Source organism: Pristiophorus japonicus, chromosome 3 (assembly GCF_044704955.1).
Source record: "Pristiophorus japonicus isolate sPriJap1 chromosome 3, sPriJap1.hap1, whole genome shotgun sequence".
Lineage (NCBI taxonomy): Eukaryota > Metazoa > Chordata > Chondrichthyes > Pristiophoridae > Pristiophorus > Pristiophorus japonicus.
Window position 1 is genome coordinate 160,081,393 of NC_091979.1, and position 14,406 is coordinate 160,095,798.

General features: G+C 43.1%; 1 protein-coding gene across 1 annotated transcript in view; it reads right to left on the minus strand.

Annotated features, from left to right (window-relative positions):
• Window positions 1–3,763: 3,763 nt before the first annotated feature.
• LOC139259968 (ETS translocation variant 5-like) overlaps window positions 3,764–14,406 on the minus strand; it is a 34,545-nt gene continuing 23,902 nt past the window's right edge. Inside the window, 4 exon segments of the mRNA XM_070875980.1 lie at window positions 3,764–5,603; window positions 6,439–6,540; window positions 10,388–10,557; window positions 13,284–13,352. Of these exon segments, the coding sequence (XP_070732081.1) occupies window positions 5,385–5,603; window positions 6,439–6,540; window positions 10,388–10,557; window positions 13,284–13,352 (560 nt within the window). The 3' untranslated portion in view covers window positions 3,764–5,384.

Below are 14,406 nucleotides of genomic sequence, written 5' to 3' on the forward strand. Positions count from 1 at the left end.
CAGTACAATCCAGGATACATTGTAATACAGTCATCATATTACATTACTAGTGGCACTATACGGTACACGGAATGGGTGAGGGTACAGTTACATTTCTTTGCAACATACATTACTAAACAGAACTTGAATTATACATGGCACTCCATAGGTTTTTTCAGATCATGGTGCTCTATGTATACAAAAAGTTTACAAGTACAGCCTGAATTTTATACTGATTCCAGGCCCTGGGTTTATCGTGGCGGAAGGACTTTAAACTGTGGCTCTTCACCACCGCACCTTTGCGGCGACTGCACCAATTTTTAGTGCACCATTCAGCACGTACTCCTGGACCTTGGATTGCGCCAGTCTGCAACACGCAGACATGGACATCTCCTTGCTCTGGAAGACTAGCAAGTTTCGGCAAGACCAAAGTGCATCTTTCACCGAGTTGATGGCCCTCCAGCAGCAGATGATGTCTGTCTCGGTGTGTGTCCCTGGGAACAACCTGTAGAGCACAGAGTCCTGTGTTACAGAGCTGCTTGGGATGAACCTCGACAGCAACCACTGCATCTCCATCCAGACCTGCCTTGCAAAGGGGCAATCCCAAAGGAGATGGATGACTGTCTCATCCGCACCACAGCCAACTAGGGGGCAGAGTGCCGTGTCTCTGAAACCCCGGCTGTGCATGAAGGATCTGACGGGTATGGCCCTCCTCACCGCCAACCAAGCTACGTCTTGGTGCTTCTGTGAAAGCTCTGGCAATGAGACATTCTGCCAGACGAGTTCAACAGTCTGCGCGGGGAACCACCCAACAGGGTCCACCCTCTCCTTCTTTCGTAGGGCGTCCAGGACCTTACGTGCCGACCACTGCTTTATGGCCTTGTGGTCAAAGGGGTTTTTTCTGAAAAACATTTCCACGAAGGACAGGTGGACAGGCATGGTGCGACTGGTGGGGGGCATTTCGCGGCAGTATGGCCAGACCCATCCTTCGCAACACCGGGGACAGGTAGAACCTCAGCACATAGTGACACTTGGTGTTTGCGTACCGGGAGTCGGTGCACAGCTTGATGCAGCTGCGCACAAAGGTGGCCATCAGGATGAGGGCCACGTTCGGAACATCCTTTCCTCCACTGTCCAGAGATTTGTACATAGTGTCTCTGCGGACACGGTCCATTTTGGACCTCCAGACAAAGTGGAAGACGGCTCGGGTGACTGCCACAGCACAGGAGCGTGAGATAGGCCAGACCTGCGCCACGTACAACAACACCGAGAGCACCTCACTCCTGATGACCAGGTTCTTTCCTGCAATGGAGAGGGAGCGCAGCTTCCACCATCCCAGTTTTTTGTTTCACTTTGGCGGTACGCTCTTCCCAGGTTTTTGCGCACGTCCCGTCCGCTCCTAACCATATGCCCAACACCTTCAGGTAATCTGGCTTAACGGTGAAGGGAATAAAGGATCGGTCGGCCCAGTTGCCAAAGAACATGGCCTCGCTTTTGCTGCGTTTGACCTTCGCTCCCCAGGCCAGTTCAAACTGGTTGCAGATTGCGAGCAATCTGCGGACCAACTGTGGCAGTACTGAGGGAGCACTGCACTGTCAGAGGAGCAGTACTGAGGGAGCGCTGCACTGTCAGAGGGGCAGTACTGAGGGAGCACTACACTGTCAGAGGTGCCACCTTTTGGATGAGATGTTGCACCGAGGCCCCATCTGCTCTCAGTTGGACGTAAAAGATCCCATAGCGCTATTTGAAGAGCAAGGGTGTTATCCCCAATGTCCTGGCCAATCCCTCAATCCCTCAATCAACATAAAAAAAAAATCTGGTCATTATGAGATTGCTGTTTGTGGGGGCTTACTGTGTGCAAATTGGCTGCCGCATTTCCTTCATTACAATACTGACTACACTTCAAAAAGCCGTGAAAGGTGTTATATAAATGCAAGTCTTTAAGTTTATAAAAGACTTTTGGATTCCCTTTCATGTTACCCATTAATCTATTCCCAAACACTCTCTTTGCCGCTTATTTCCTTTTTCAATTCTCCCCTGTACTTTCTGTATTCAGTTTGGTTCTCTACTGAATTATGAATCCAACATTTATCATAAATTTCAGTTTGTGTTTCATTTTAATCTCAATGGGCTGGAAATTCACCAGCCGTCCATCGTGTTTTTCGGTGGCATTTTAGTTTTGGGTGGAAAACGGTGCGGTGGGAAATTCAGTGAAGTCTTCCGGCAGCAGTTTTTGAAATACCGCTGAGGAGCGGACTGCCGGCATGCAACACTTGAAAAACCACTTCTGCCCGAGTTTGGTCACAGTGGTGACCCGTAGAGGGGGGGAAAAAAAACACCGAGGAGAAACCTGTCAGAGCATCCCTTGGAACGGTGGTAGGTATGAAACCGGGGAAACAAGGCAAGTTAAAGTTTATTTTTAAATTCTTTTGCAGCGATTCACAAGGGTCTTTTGAATGTTTTGCAATTTTTTATTTTTTGAAAAAGTGTTTACACCCTCTTCCCAACTCACAGCGGTAATCGGCCTTGGACTAAAGTGGACGAGGATCGTGGTTTCCGCCGCGAATCCTCGTGCAACGCTGATTTTTCCCGCTCTGCAGATTTTTTTCATTAATTTTCTGCTGAGAATTCATAGTCATAGCAGTTGTTTGGGCGGTGGTGGCGGTTTTTGATGAATTTTCAGCCCATCATCTTTAGTCATCCAGGGAGCTCTTGATTTGGATGCCCCTCCTTTCCCCGAGTCTGTCTATACACAAAACTGTCTCCTCTGTGAAGGCCTCACATTGCTCATTTACTGTTTTACCTGCCAATCTTTGATTCCAATCCACCAACTCACTGAAAGCGGCACTCCTTCAGTCACATATTTTCACATTTGATTTTTCCACATTATTTTCCATAACTACTCTAAACCTAATGATAGTGATCAGTTTTCCAAATGCTCCCCCACTGAAACATGCTCCATTTCATCCCAGAACAGCTTCCTTCCTCATTGGGCTATTAACATACTGATCAAGAAAGCTCTTTTGTACAAATTTCAAGAATTCCTCCCCCTCTTAGAATCATAGAATGGTTACAGCACAGAAGGCCACCAGTCAAGCCCATGTCAGAGCACTTCAGTTCAGCACACACCCCCACCCTCTTTGCCCTCAACATTTATGATTTTTCCAGTCTATATTAGGATAATTGGAGTCCCCCCATTATCACTGGTCTGTTCTTGCACCTTTCTGAAATTTCCTCCTCTATCTCCACCACATGATTTGGTGGCCTTTTGTACACACCCAGCAGAGTAATAGCTCCTCCATTATTCCTTACATCAAACCAAATTCTGCCATAGACACTCAAGCACATCATCCCTTTCATATCCCCATCATATTCCCAAGTGGCAATTTGTGCATGCAGATTTACCACACTCCATGCATTTATGCACATGCACTCCAAACCCAACCTAGTCTGCCTTGTTTTTAACCCCCTGCTGATCCCTCCTATTTCTGAACTAGTTTCCTGCAAAATCTGTGTGTATCCAAATAGATACAAGGCTTGTACATATACTGGTACTTCAGCTGGAGAGGGAACTCCAGCATGCAAGTGATCACTGGTTAATCTAAATCTGTAGAAGGCAAGGAATTTTAAAAAAACCAAGGCCGGAGAAGTCGAGCTGAGTTTCCGCCTCCTTAGCCAAGGAACACCAGAGCCAGCTGTCATGCCCTGACCCCCTTATCTGACAAGGATATAAAATACAAATATATGAGTGCGAGGCAAAAAAACAAAAACTTTATTGTACACAGTTGAGATCAAACATTTATTTGGTGTACAAGACAGGGTTTCTCTTAAATGCACAACTCGATTTTAAAATAAAAGCTGTAAAATTTCCTCAATTAATGTATCTAATGGTCATTGAACAAACAGACTTTGCAGCACATGATTCAAAAGTAAAAGCAAAAAAAAGTGAATTGCTAAAATAAAATACAATTTGAGATCTGGTGTAAAAATAATTGTTTACAAGAAATAATATAAACCCTGGGGACTTTATACATAAAATATAAAGAACAGAAAGAGTGTGGATATGTTGCAATTATACAATTGCAATATGCCATTGCAAGATACAATGTGCAGAAACAGTCATAACCAATATTTAAACTTCCAAACATTAAATTGTAAAAGGTATTCGGTGCAAAGCTTGAAGCAGGCATGTACAACCTGCAGCAGAATTAACTGTGTTACACAGTATGCCCTAACCCCCTGATTAAAGTTGTAACATTACCATCAAAATATTGGAACTCTATACTTCAGAGTGCAATGCCATTAACAAAAAGGTTTTGCCTCAAGTAGAAAGACCAAAAAAACCATACAAATTTAAAACAATTGTTGAAAATATTTTGAAAAATACCTGTCAACTGCTTCCCTTTTTCCAACCCCACCTCCTCCCCTCTCAAAAGGCAGTGATAGAATAATACATTAGAGCTGCTTATGGGGGACAAGTTATACACAAATGGTATTGAATAGATCTACCCTACTTAGAGCTGGTTCGAGCTATCAAAGAATTGATTCCAGCTTATTCTTTTGTAGAAAGAATGGTTGACAATGGGAGGAGGAGGGGCAGAAAAGGGGGGAAAAAAATCAAATTGCAGTTGTAAACCTGAATAAAGCTCTTTGTCCATTTGAGAAAGACAGAATGAGATTAGAACATTTGAAAATTGCTACATGTACACATGTAGTTTAGAAAAGGAGCAAGAGGAAAAATAGTGTGCAAGGTGTCAAAGAACTTAGGTTTTGAAGGGTTAAAACATGAAGCTTTTTTTAAAAAAACAAAATAAACTACAAGCTGTACTGTATTTAAGTCTCAGATAGACTGGACTATTATCTTTAGTTACTTTAATACAGCACCAGTTCATATCCAGTCCAAGGAACAGATCTACATGCTATAGTGCATACTGTTTTCTTTGAGTCTGACCCATGATACGACTGTGGGATTGTGCAAGTTGAAGCCCTTTAACATCAAAAAGGCAGCTGAAAGAACTGTGTTCAACGCAAAGCAGATTGTCATTACAAACGCTAGTCACACGGTCTATCCAAGCTCTGTGAATGCCACACTGAACAATCACAAATGCCACACCTGAACGCATTTCTGATAGTAACACACAGCCTAGTAGTTAGGCTTCCCCCCACCCCCACCCCATAACTATCAAAGTGGAGGACTTAGCCATATTAAGTCACACTTGTTAGTGCATCGTCAGTGAAGCACATGGCAGCTTCTTCAGTAGTGTGATGCTACTGTACAACTTTTAGGCTCCTGCATGTTCTGAAGAGCTGGATTCTTAACACAGCTGAGTGCAACAGTACCACATAGGATGCTCTTTTTCAGCTGGACAGTGATGCATTCAGTCACATGGGCTGCTGAGATTCAGTCAATATGCAAAGCCTTCAGGATACTGGAGATTGTTGCAGTGATCCGTTTCCAGCAAGTAGGCTGCATTATCAAAATGCGTGAGGGGGACTGTATCCTCCTTGTTAATACGACAGTCGATTTCGGTCTTCAGGAAGGGGCGTTGATTGTCTGGGAAGGCCATAGAGAAAAGTGCCTCAGGGTCACACACAAACTTGTACACATACCGTTCCCCTGCAACCTAAAGTTCAAAAAAACAACAGATATTAGGGTTATACTTATAGAAAATGCTGGAAATCTCAGTGGGTCAGGCAGCATCTGTGGAGAGAAAAGCAGAGTTAACATTTCGTGTCGACGACCCTTCGTCAGAACACGACCCGAAACGTTCATCTGCTTTCTCTCCACAGATGCTGCCTGACCCAGAGATTTCCAGCATTTTGTGTTTTTATTCCAGATTCCAGCATCTGCTGTACTTCGCTTTTGTATTAGGGTTTTACTCGTCAATCAACTATAGTATTTCAGACTAGAGAGTTGATTTTAAAAAGTTATAATTACACGTTAAAATAAAACGCAGGGAAAGGTTAAAACCGAATGAAAGTTTTAAAACGATTAACCAAAAGATATGACAGTAATAGGATGTGTGATGGGCACAATTCACAAACGTGACTGTAAATCAATGTTTCAAAACAACATGCGTTCAAAGACTGAACACAACCCAACAGTTATACTTAAAACAAAAACAGAATTCCATTTTAACATATTAAATTGTTGTGTGTTTAAAATATTTAGAGGTGGATATTTAGGGCTGTGCTGCTTGGATAGTAAGTGAGCAAATTTCACACAAGCTGCCACTTTAAGGGAGGCTGTCACCGGGAGATAGGTGTTGACACTATGGAGGCCACTATCAATGAATCCTTTAATTTATTTGGGGTGCGAGGTCCCTTTAACATGCTTCAAATTCTCACGCACGGTTTTCTCCATACAACAGCTGGTGTGCGGCCTGCATGGGCGCTCCAGACAGCCACGCAGCTTAAATGGGAACATTGGCCACTATGCATTTTTTAAAGTCTTCCCACCTTTTGCATGATCCCCTTTTCATAATAATAGCGAAGCGAGCGGCTCAATTTGTCATAGTTCATCGCGGGGCGATTCTTCTGGAGGCCCCAGCGCCGAGCAACCTGCAGCAGAACAGGAGGGGGGGGGGGGGGGGGGCGGGGGAAGAAATCTGTGTTTATATATTAGTAGATATGGACACAGCACAAATGAACTCTTAAATGGATGCAAAGATAAAATGACCATAGACTGTTTGTGTGCTATTGATCTATATCCCATTAGCGTGCATTTCAGTAAATGCAGGAGTCTGAATATAGAAATCGATAGAAGGTAATAGCAAGGCTCATAGGTCATCACTAACAGTAGAAGTGCAACAGCCGCTTGCTAATGGGACTGTTGATGTGGTAAGCATGATTTTAATGAGATTTTGGAAAGTTTTTAATCTTTATTAGCTAGTGCATTTTTTTTTTAAGTGAAAATGGCACCCACTCCAGTACTTTAACACAAATACTGGAAACTGCAATATGAATTTGTAGAACATGATTGAACAAAGACAAAGAACATAATGTTCGTTCAAAAAAAAAAATCTGAATAATAAATGTTCTCTAAATCCAAGCAGGCTCATGTATGCCTTGTGGTCTACCTAAAATTAGCTCACTGGCCATCAAGTGTTGCAACTTAATGCGCCCTTCAAATCCCTTGGAGGTCTCCAAGTGATCAGATGAACAAGGTGCATGTACCAAGCATTCGTCATAAATGGATGCAACCACCAAGGCTAGTTCCAATACTGCATCCTTCACGTTTAGCTCAAGGTTCTTATAATTAGAGCTAAAAATTAGCTTGCATTCTGGAAATAATGAGTTGTTTTATCACCTTAACCACTGACATACAAATCAGAGAAGGAAGCTTTCAATTCAAATCTAACTTGATTCAGTAGCCAGTAATTAAAGATCGTCCATTTCATGCATTTTCAAAGCCACAAGCAGGCTTCTTGGGTCTGTAAAGTTGCTGTGATTTCAGTCACGATCTGTTAAAACATGCATCACTCACACATGCATAAAGCTCACTTCAAGAACACTAGACATATTCACTTAATACAACTTTCACTGCTGCTATAGCAGCATAATACAATTCCTGAAGTGGGGTTTTTCATCCACTGTTATTCCAACCATTACAGGTCACAGCCTCCTCTTACTTTCCTAACTGTTCTTGGTGATGCAGCAAATCCCAATACACTGACAAAACATATTGATCTTGCACTCCTGTATTCATTTTAAAGAGAAATGCACCATCTACAGAGTTGAGCAAAAGAAATGCATTGTGGGATACACAAAACTACACCATCTACTTCATTGAACAGGCTGATGGCCCTTTCTGTGCAATTTCACATGCAGTTAATGTCATGAGTCAGTCTCCATTGGGCAGTAAGGAGGGGTGAGGAAGAGTGCTATATCCCAAGGCGTCCTTGAATCAGGAACTCCCAAATTTTGATGTGACCTCCCCTCCAAGTTCTGGTAACCAGCCCTGTGTTTACATTTCTTTTCAGCTGGTTTGTTTGGTTTGAATTTTGTGGGTCTGGATATTTGGAAAAGGCTGTGCTTATGGCTATTGTCTCAGTGGTAGACCATTCTCAAATCAAGATATGCTAGCATCAACAAATGGAGATATGCGCAAATGGGGGAACATTAAAATTATAGAATGGTTACAGCACGGAAGGCAGCCATTCATCCCGTGCCAGCTCTCTGCAAAAAGCACCTCAGCTGGTCTCACTCCCCCGCCCTTTCCCTGTAGCCTTGCAAAAAATCTCACTTCTCCAACTCCTTTTTGAAAGCAGTGACAGAGTCTGCCTCCACCTTTTAAAAAAAAAATCTATCTCCAATATATGTGGCCCACAAAGAAAAAGCTTAGATAACCCTGACCAGATCTTAAAACAATAACTGCTCATGTAAATAGCAGGAACTAAGTACATATGACAGTTAATTGCTGTATTCTGGAGTTTCTCTCCCAAACAGATTTGATACGAACTGTCCTAGAACTGATTTGTATCAGTCTATGTTAAGCAGGGTGATCCGGCAAGTTTCATTCAGATCAGGATCCATTTACTGGCAGCACCAGTTTCCAGTAACTCCATCCTCGGCACAGCTGTCTGTACAAGTCTGAAAAATACCGTGTGGTTTCACTAAAACCTTTGCTGGCCCCAGTGGGAGCCTGTATCTGGTTCACTCCATGGCTCCTTTTCTGTTACCTTAGCAAACGCTGGGCAGCAGGATATGTGCACCCTTGGGCTGTACAATGCTGTTAAAGAGGAAATATTTTATGAATGGGGCAAGATCACACTGGTATTTCTTTTTATTTAAAAAAATAATAATTTGTGGGGATCACAGCATTTTGCGAGCGTGTAGCTGTGGGATACTAGCAAATTAAGACAGTTAATGCCATCCCTTCATCTCATCCCACACACACACACACATATATAATTTAAAAATACAGACAGCAGCTCCAGGCAAGCAAAGGATGTAAGAAGTTACTGGAGACATAGCTGCACATAGTTACTGCTCTTTATGAATGAAGGCTTGTGACCACACCCCAGCAGAACAGATGAATGGCTCTATTAAAACCCTGGGGCATGGCAGAAATCCTCATATGCAAAAACAAGAAAATGGCCCTGTCTCCATGAAAATGGAGCTTCAGTCCATACTTTTGCACTTGTCTGAATTGCAGGAATATGCTGTGTTCCAGACCACCACTGAATCAGAGTCTCAGCTATTATGTACTATTTCTAGGTAAACCGGAAATAAATGTGGGATGATCAGTTTTATCTTCCTACACCACAATGGAAAGTTAAGTCTGATTCAAGGTTAAAAAAAGAGTACACCTTTGTTTTAAGAAAAGGTTGTGTTCCTTAAATGGTTACTTTGTCTTGCAACATTCAGCAGCATGATATACCACGATAAAGATATTGAAATATTAGTAACAGAAACAGTTCAGATCATCCTATTCAAATAATTCTGAACTAAACAAATGCAAAGTCCAGACAAGCCATTCCAATTCCCATTTTTTAAATAAATTGCTCTTGCTCTATTCTTTTAGATTTTGCTATTCCACAGCATCTCTTAAATAGAAAAATAAATGTAACAATGTAATATGTTCTGGGGTGATCTGTTCACACCCAATCACATTTTCACCAAACTCCATGAGATGGTGAAGTCTGGGGGGACCAAACCAGGATCTGATAGGAGGAAGCAAAAGGATGTAATCATTAATGATAATGTGGTATTTTTAAACAACTTGCATTTATATAGCACCATTAATGTGGTATAACATCCCAAGGCGCTTCACAGGTGCGTTATCAAATAAAATTTGACACCGAGCCACATATGAATTAGGAGCAGGAGTAGGCCATTCACCCTCTCGAGCCTGCTCCGCCATTCAATAAGATCACGGCTGATCTTCTACCTCAACTCCATGTTCCTGCACTGCCGCTATATCCCTTAATTCCCTTAATATCCAAAAATCTAACGATCTTTGCTTTGAATATACTCAAAGACCGAGTCTCCACAACCCTCTGGGGTTGAGAATTCCAAAGATTCACCACCCTGAGTGAAGACATTCGCCTCATCTCAGACCTAAATGGCCAACTCCTTATTCTGAGACTGTGACTAGACTCCCCAGTCAGGGGAAATATCCTCCTTGCACCTACCCTGTCAAGCCCTGTAAGAGTTTTGTATGTTTCAATGACTTAGGAGATATTAGGATAGGAGAGGGGTAGGTTTTAAGGGGTATCTAAAAGGAGAGGGGCAAGGAGGTTGAGTTGTTTAGGGAGGGGAATTCCAGAACTTAGGGCTTCGGCAGCTGAAGGACCAGCCGCGTGGAGTGATGAAAATCACGGATGCGCAAGAGGCAGCATTGGAGAAGCACAGAGATCAATACAACCAAATATTGACAGAAAAGGGGTCTCCTCATAGCACCTACCTCTTCAGGTTCAATCAACTTGAACTCCATGCCTCGGCCTGTCCATGCGATGAAATGGGAATTTGATGGATCATCCAGGAGGGTCACTAGGAACTGCCACAGCTGTAAAGAGCCACGGCGCTGGTATGGCAGATTTTCACGGTACACGGGGGATTCCTGTTTGACTTTATCTGTTAAAAATTTAAACCAAAAATGAGAAGCTGTTTTCATTTTTCCTACTAACTGTTTTCCATCTCAAAACACACCCGAGACAGAATTAAACCCCACACTTTAAACCAAAAAAATCTTGCTTCACATAACTCTGCTCCACAGGAGATATCTGTTTTGTTTATTTTATATTGGTGTGAAGAATGTGCGCAGAGATTTTCCTTTTCCACATGGTCAGTTCCTTCAAGAGCTGACAAAAATTCCATTGACGAGCATGAGTGACTTGAACAAACATGAGAGGGGAAGGCAGCTCGTATTGGACATTATTGGCTCAATCTCTCGGTCCTGGTCTCACCCTCTGGCACACACCATAAGCAATAATGAATAGCTCAATTTTATCCCCTTCAACAAAAACACACAGGCACCAGCCTCATTCCTCATCTACCACAAAGAATTAGAAAACATGGCCCTTCGAGCCTGCTCCACCATTCAGTAAGATCATGGCTGACCGACCTCAATCCACTTTCCTGCCCTATCCCCATAGCCCTTAAAAGTCCAAAATTCTATCGATCTCCATCTTGAATATATTCAACGATTGGGCATCCACAGCCCTCTTGGGTAGAGAATTCTAAAGATTCACAATCCTTTGATTGAAGAAATCTCTCCTCGTCTCAGTCCTAAACAGCCGACCCCTTATTCTGAGACTGTGACCCCTAGTTATCGACTCCTCAGCCAGGAGGAAACAATCTATCCTGTCTAGCCCCCTCAATGAGATAACCTCCCATTCTTTTAAGCTCTAGGAAATATAGCCCCAGTCCATTCAATCTCTCCCCATAGGACAATCCCCTCATCCCAGGAATCAGCCTAGTGAACCTTTGTTGCATTTCCTCTAAGGCAAGTATATTTGTTCCTTAGGTAAGGAGACCAAAACTGTACACAATACTCCAGGTCTATGTTCTCTAAGTTGCATGGCCTTGCAGCACTCCATGGGTCCCACACAGCCAGCTTGCAGTATTGCAGCTTGCGCATGTGTGGTATTTTGAATGGGCTGTGCAGTCATTTAAAGGGGCCTCTTGGCTCAAAGAAAAATTACAGGGAGCATTGCTCCAGGTGTGGTCTCACCAAGGCCCTATATAATTGCAGTCAGACTTCTTGGGGCCGAATTTGGCCCTTTCCTTAAGGCCTGTTACCACCGCAAATCGGCGGCCATGCTGCGGAGTGGAGTGGCTGCAGACTTTGTGGAATGGCCCGATAGCCCAATTGCCCTTCCAAGGTTTCCCAGCGGTGCCCCGATTTCCCCCCCCCACCCAACACCCACCTTTCCGCTGCTGCCGATCCGTGTTAAATGAGTCATCACCGTGCGCACCGCCGATCTACCCCCCACCCCACCACCCCCCCCGATGACAAAATTCCACTCTGAAAATCTTCGGCCCAGTGGTCCAGTGAGGCTGTGGCCTTCTGCAATGGCGGTGCGGCTTCCCTTAAAGGAGATGACGCACTACCGCTGCCACCATTTTTTGTTTTGTCGGCCGACTGCTAGGTCAGCCCAACAATTATGCCCCCGGGTTTGGCCGAGCTAACAGACAGCCTGGCATCCCTCCTTGGGTGACAGGCCGCTGGTCTGGCTGAAACCCTCCCTGGTGGTCCAAATTTTTGAAATCGCAAAGGCTCCGCTTTAAGTGAAGGGGAGAGTCGTGGTGACGCGGCGCCATGATATCATCACCACAGTGGTCACTCCGCACCGCCCCCAACTTCCACCCCTCAGGTGTTGCCACCGCTGCATATCTGCCCCTCTTGTGTATTCACTGCCCCCATTAAAAGCGACTTCCGGGTCAGAATTTAAAAAAAAAATAAAGTGCGGAATTTCACTCAAGAGGCAACCTCAACCACAGCTGCGGTAAAAAGCATCGAAACGGGGTGTGCGCACCCCGTTTCGGGAGGTGGGCAATTTCAGCCCCCTTTACTCTTGTACTCCAATCCCTTTGTAATAAAGGCTAACATACCATTGCTTTCCTAATTGCTTGCTGTACATATTTGTTAACTTTCAGTGACTACGTCAGGGGAACAGAGTTGTGTTATGAACCGAAGACAATAGCTTTGTTCTTCCCAATATTTAACTAGAGAAAGTTTTACTCATCTAGTGCTGGATGTCAGTCAAGCAATCTGACAGTCGAGGGTTCAAGAGGTAAAGCTGGTATCATCAGCATACATGTGAAGACTCACCCCATTCTGACAATGATCGTATCATTGAAAACACTTCAAGTCTTAGTAGTGAACACATTAAATAAATTTTTTTAAAGCATCTTAATTTATTAACAATGGGCCTCTAATTGGAATAGGTTTTGGCTCGTCCCGCCCCAAACATTTCCCTTCTAGAAAAGCCATGGCTCTTGCTATGGTATATGGTCCCCACGAGTCATTTTCCATGTGCGTATCCTGGTAAAATGACTCGACTGAGGTGGTGGGGCAGCAGAGGGTGCATACAAGTGCCCCCAATCCAGTTCTTACCATGCAACTACATGTGCACTTTCCAGCAGGGCAACTGGATGGTGATGAGAAGCAGAAAGTCTGCTGATGACAATTGTTGGTGCAGAGAGTTATGATCCTCCTAATCCCCCAGCTGAGATAGTTGAGACTGGTGATCAAAACCAATGTTTCTGTTTCATTCCACACTGAATCATGATGAAATTTCTTTGGAACCAAAGTTAACCAGAGTTGAAAGGTTAGTTAAGTACAGCACAGCACTTACTGTCAATCCTGTCTGGTACCACACATGTATCATCATAGTACAGTCGGGGATCTTTCTCATAAGGGAAACCTGGGAAAAAGATAAAGATGTACATTTTCAATTGACTAATCAGTTAGAGATAGATTTCCATTGCCAATCGACTCAGACAGAAATTTTTTTTAAATATGAGCTAGCATTTTTTTTTTATATTCACAAGTCAACATTGGCATGACACAAATCCAATAGCTTCTAGTGTGTTAGAGAGAAGATTTGACAGGTTTGCAGTGGGCTGATAGGTGGCAATGCAGCTCAATACAGAAAAATACAAAATAGTAGGTTTTGTTAAAGGACGTATATCCTAAATGACAAGAACTTTAACAGAATGCAGGAATGAAAAGAACTAGCAATACAGATATGTAGATTTTTGTTTTTAATATATAAAAGCTAGAGCTGCAGATAGAAAAGACCATTAAAAGACAACTCAGATTTTGGATTTTATACACAGGGATACTGAATACAAAAGGAAACAATATTGGGGGTAATTTGACTGTGCAATAGTGCAAAATGAGTGCTAGTGAATTAGCAGCCCGTTTTACATCCCTCCCAATTTTTATTTCCATTGACTCCGATTGAACAACTAGCATCAGCACTGACATTATGTGCTAACTGACCTCCTGCTGTGCTGCAATTTCTTTGGATTATATTCCACGATCTTCTAACCTTGGATAAACCTTCAATGTTGCTTAGCATTCTAAATCGGATAGCCTAAAGATAAATCCTGGTGACATGGCTACATTCTTGTACAGCATTTATATTAACCTACTCTCAGTAACTAGAGAAACCAAAGCCAGCCTTGCAGCAACCTTACTGTTCACAGATGGAAGAATTTTGTTGATTAGCATTTTTGCCTTCTGAGCATATTGGGGTGGGAGGGAGAGAGGGGGGCAAATGCCACAGCAGTTCAAGTGAAGCTGTTTTTTTTTAAATACATGCTCTGGACTTAAAGTTTAAAGAGTGCAAGATAAAATAGGCTTGAAAAGCTGGTGGTTTCTTCTTGCAATCTGTGACTTAGTTTTAAGTAGGGCAACACCTGATTTAAAAAAATATATATCAGGTGGCAGCATCTGAAATTTAAGGTGAGGTT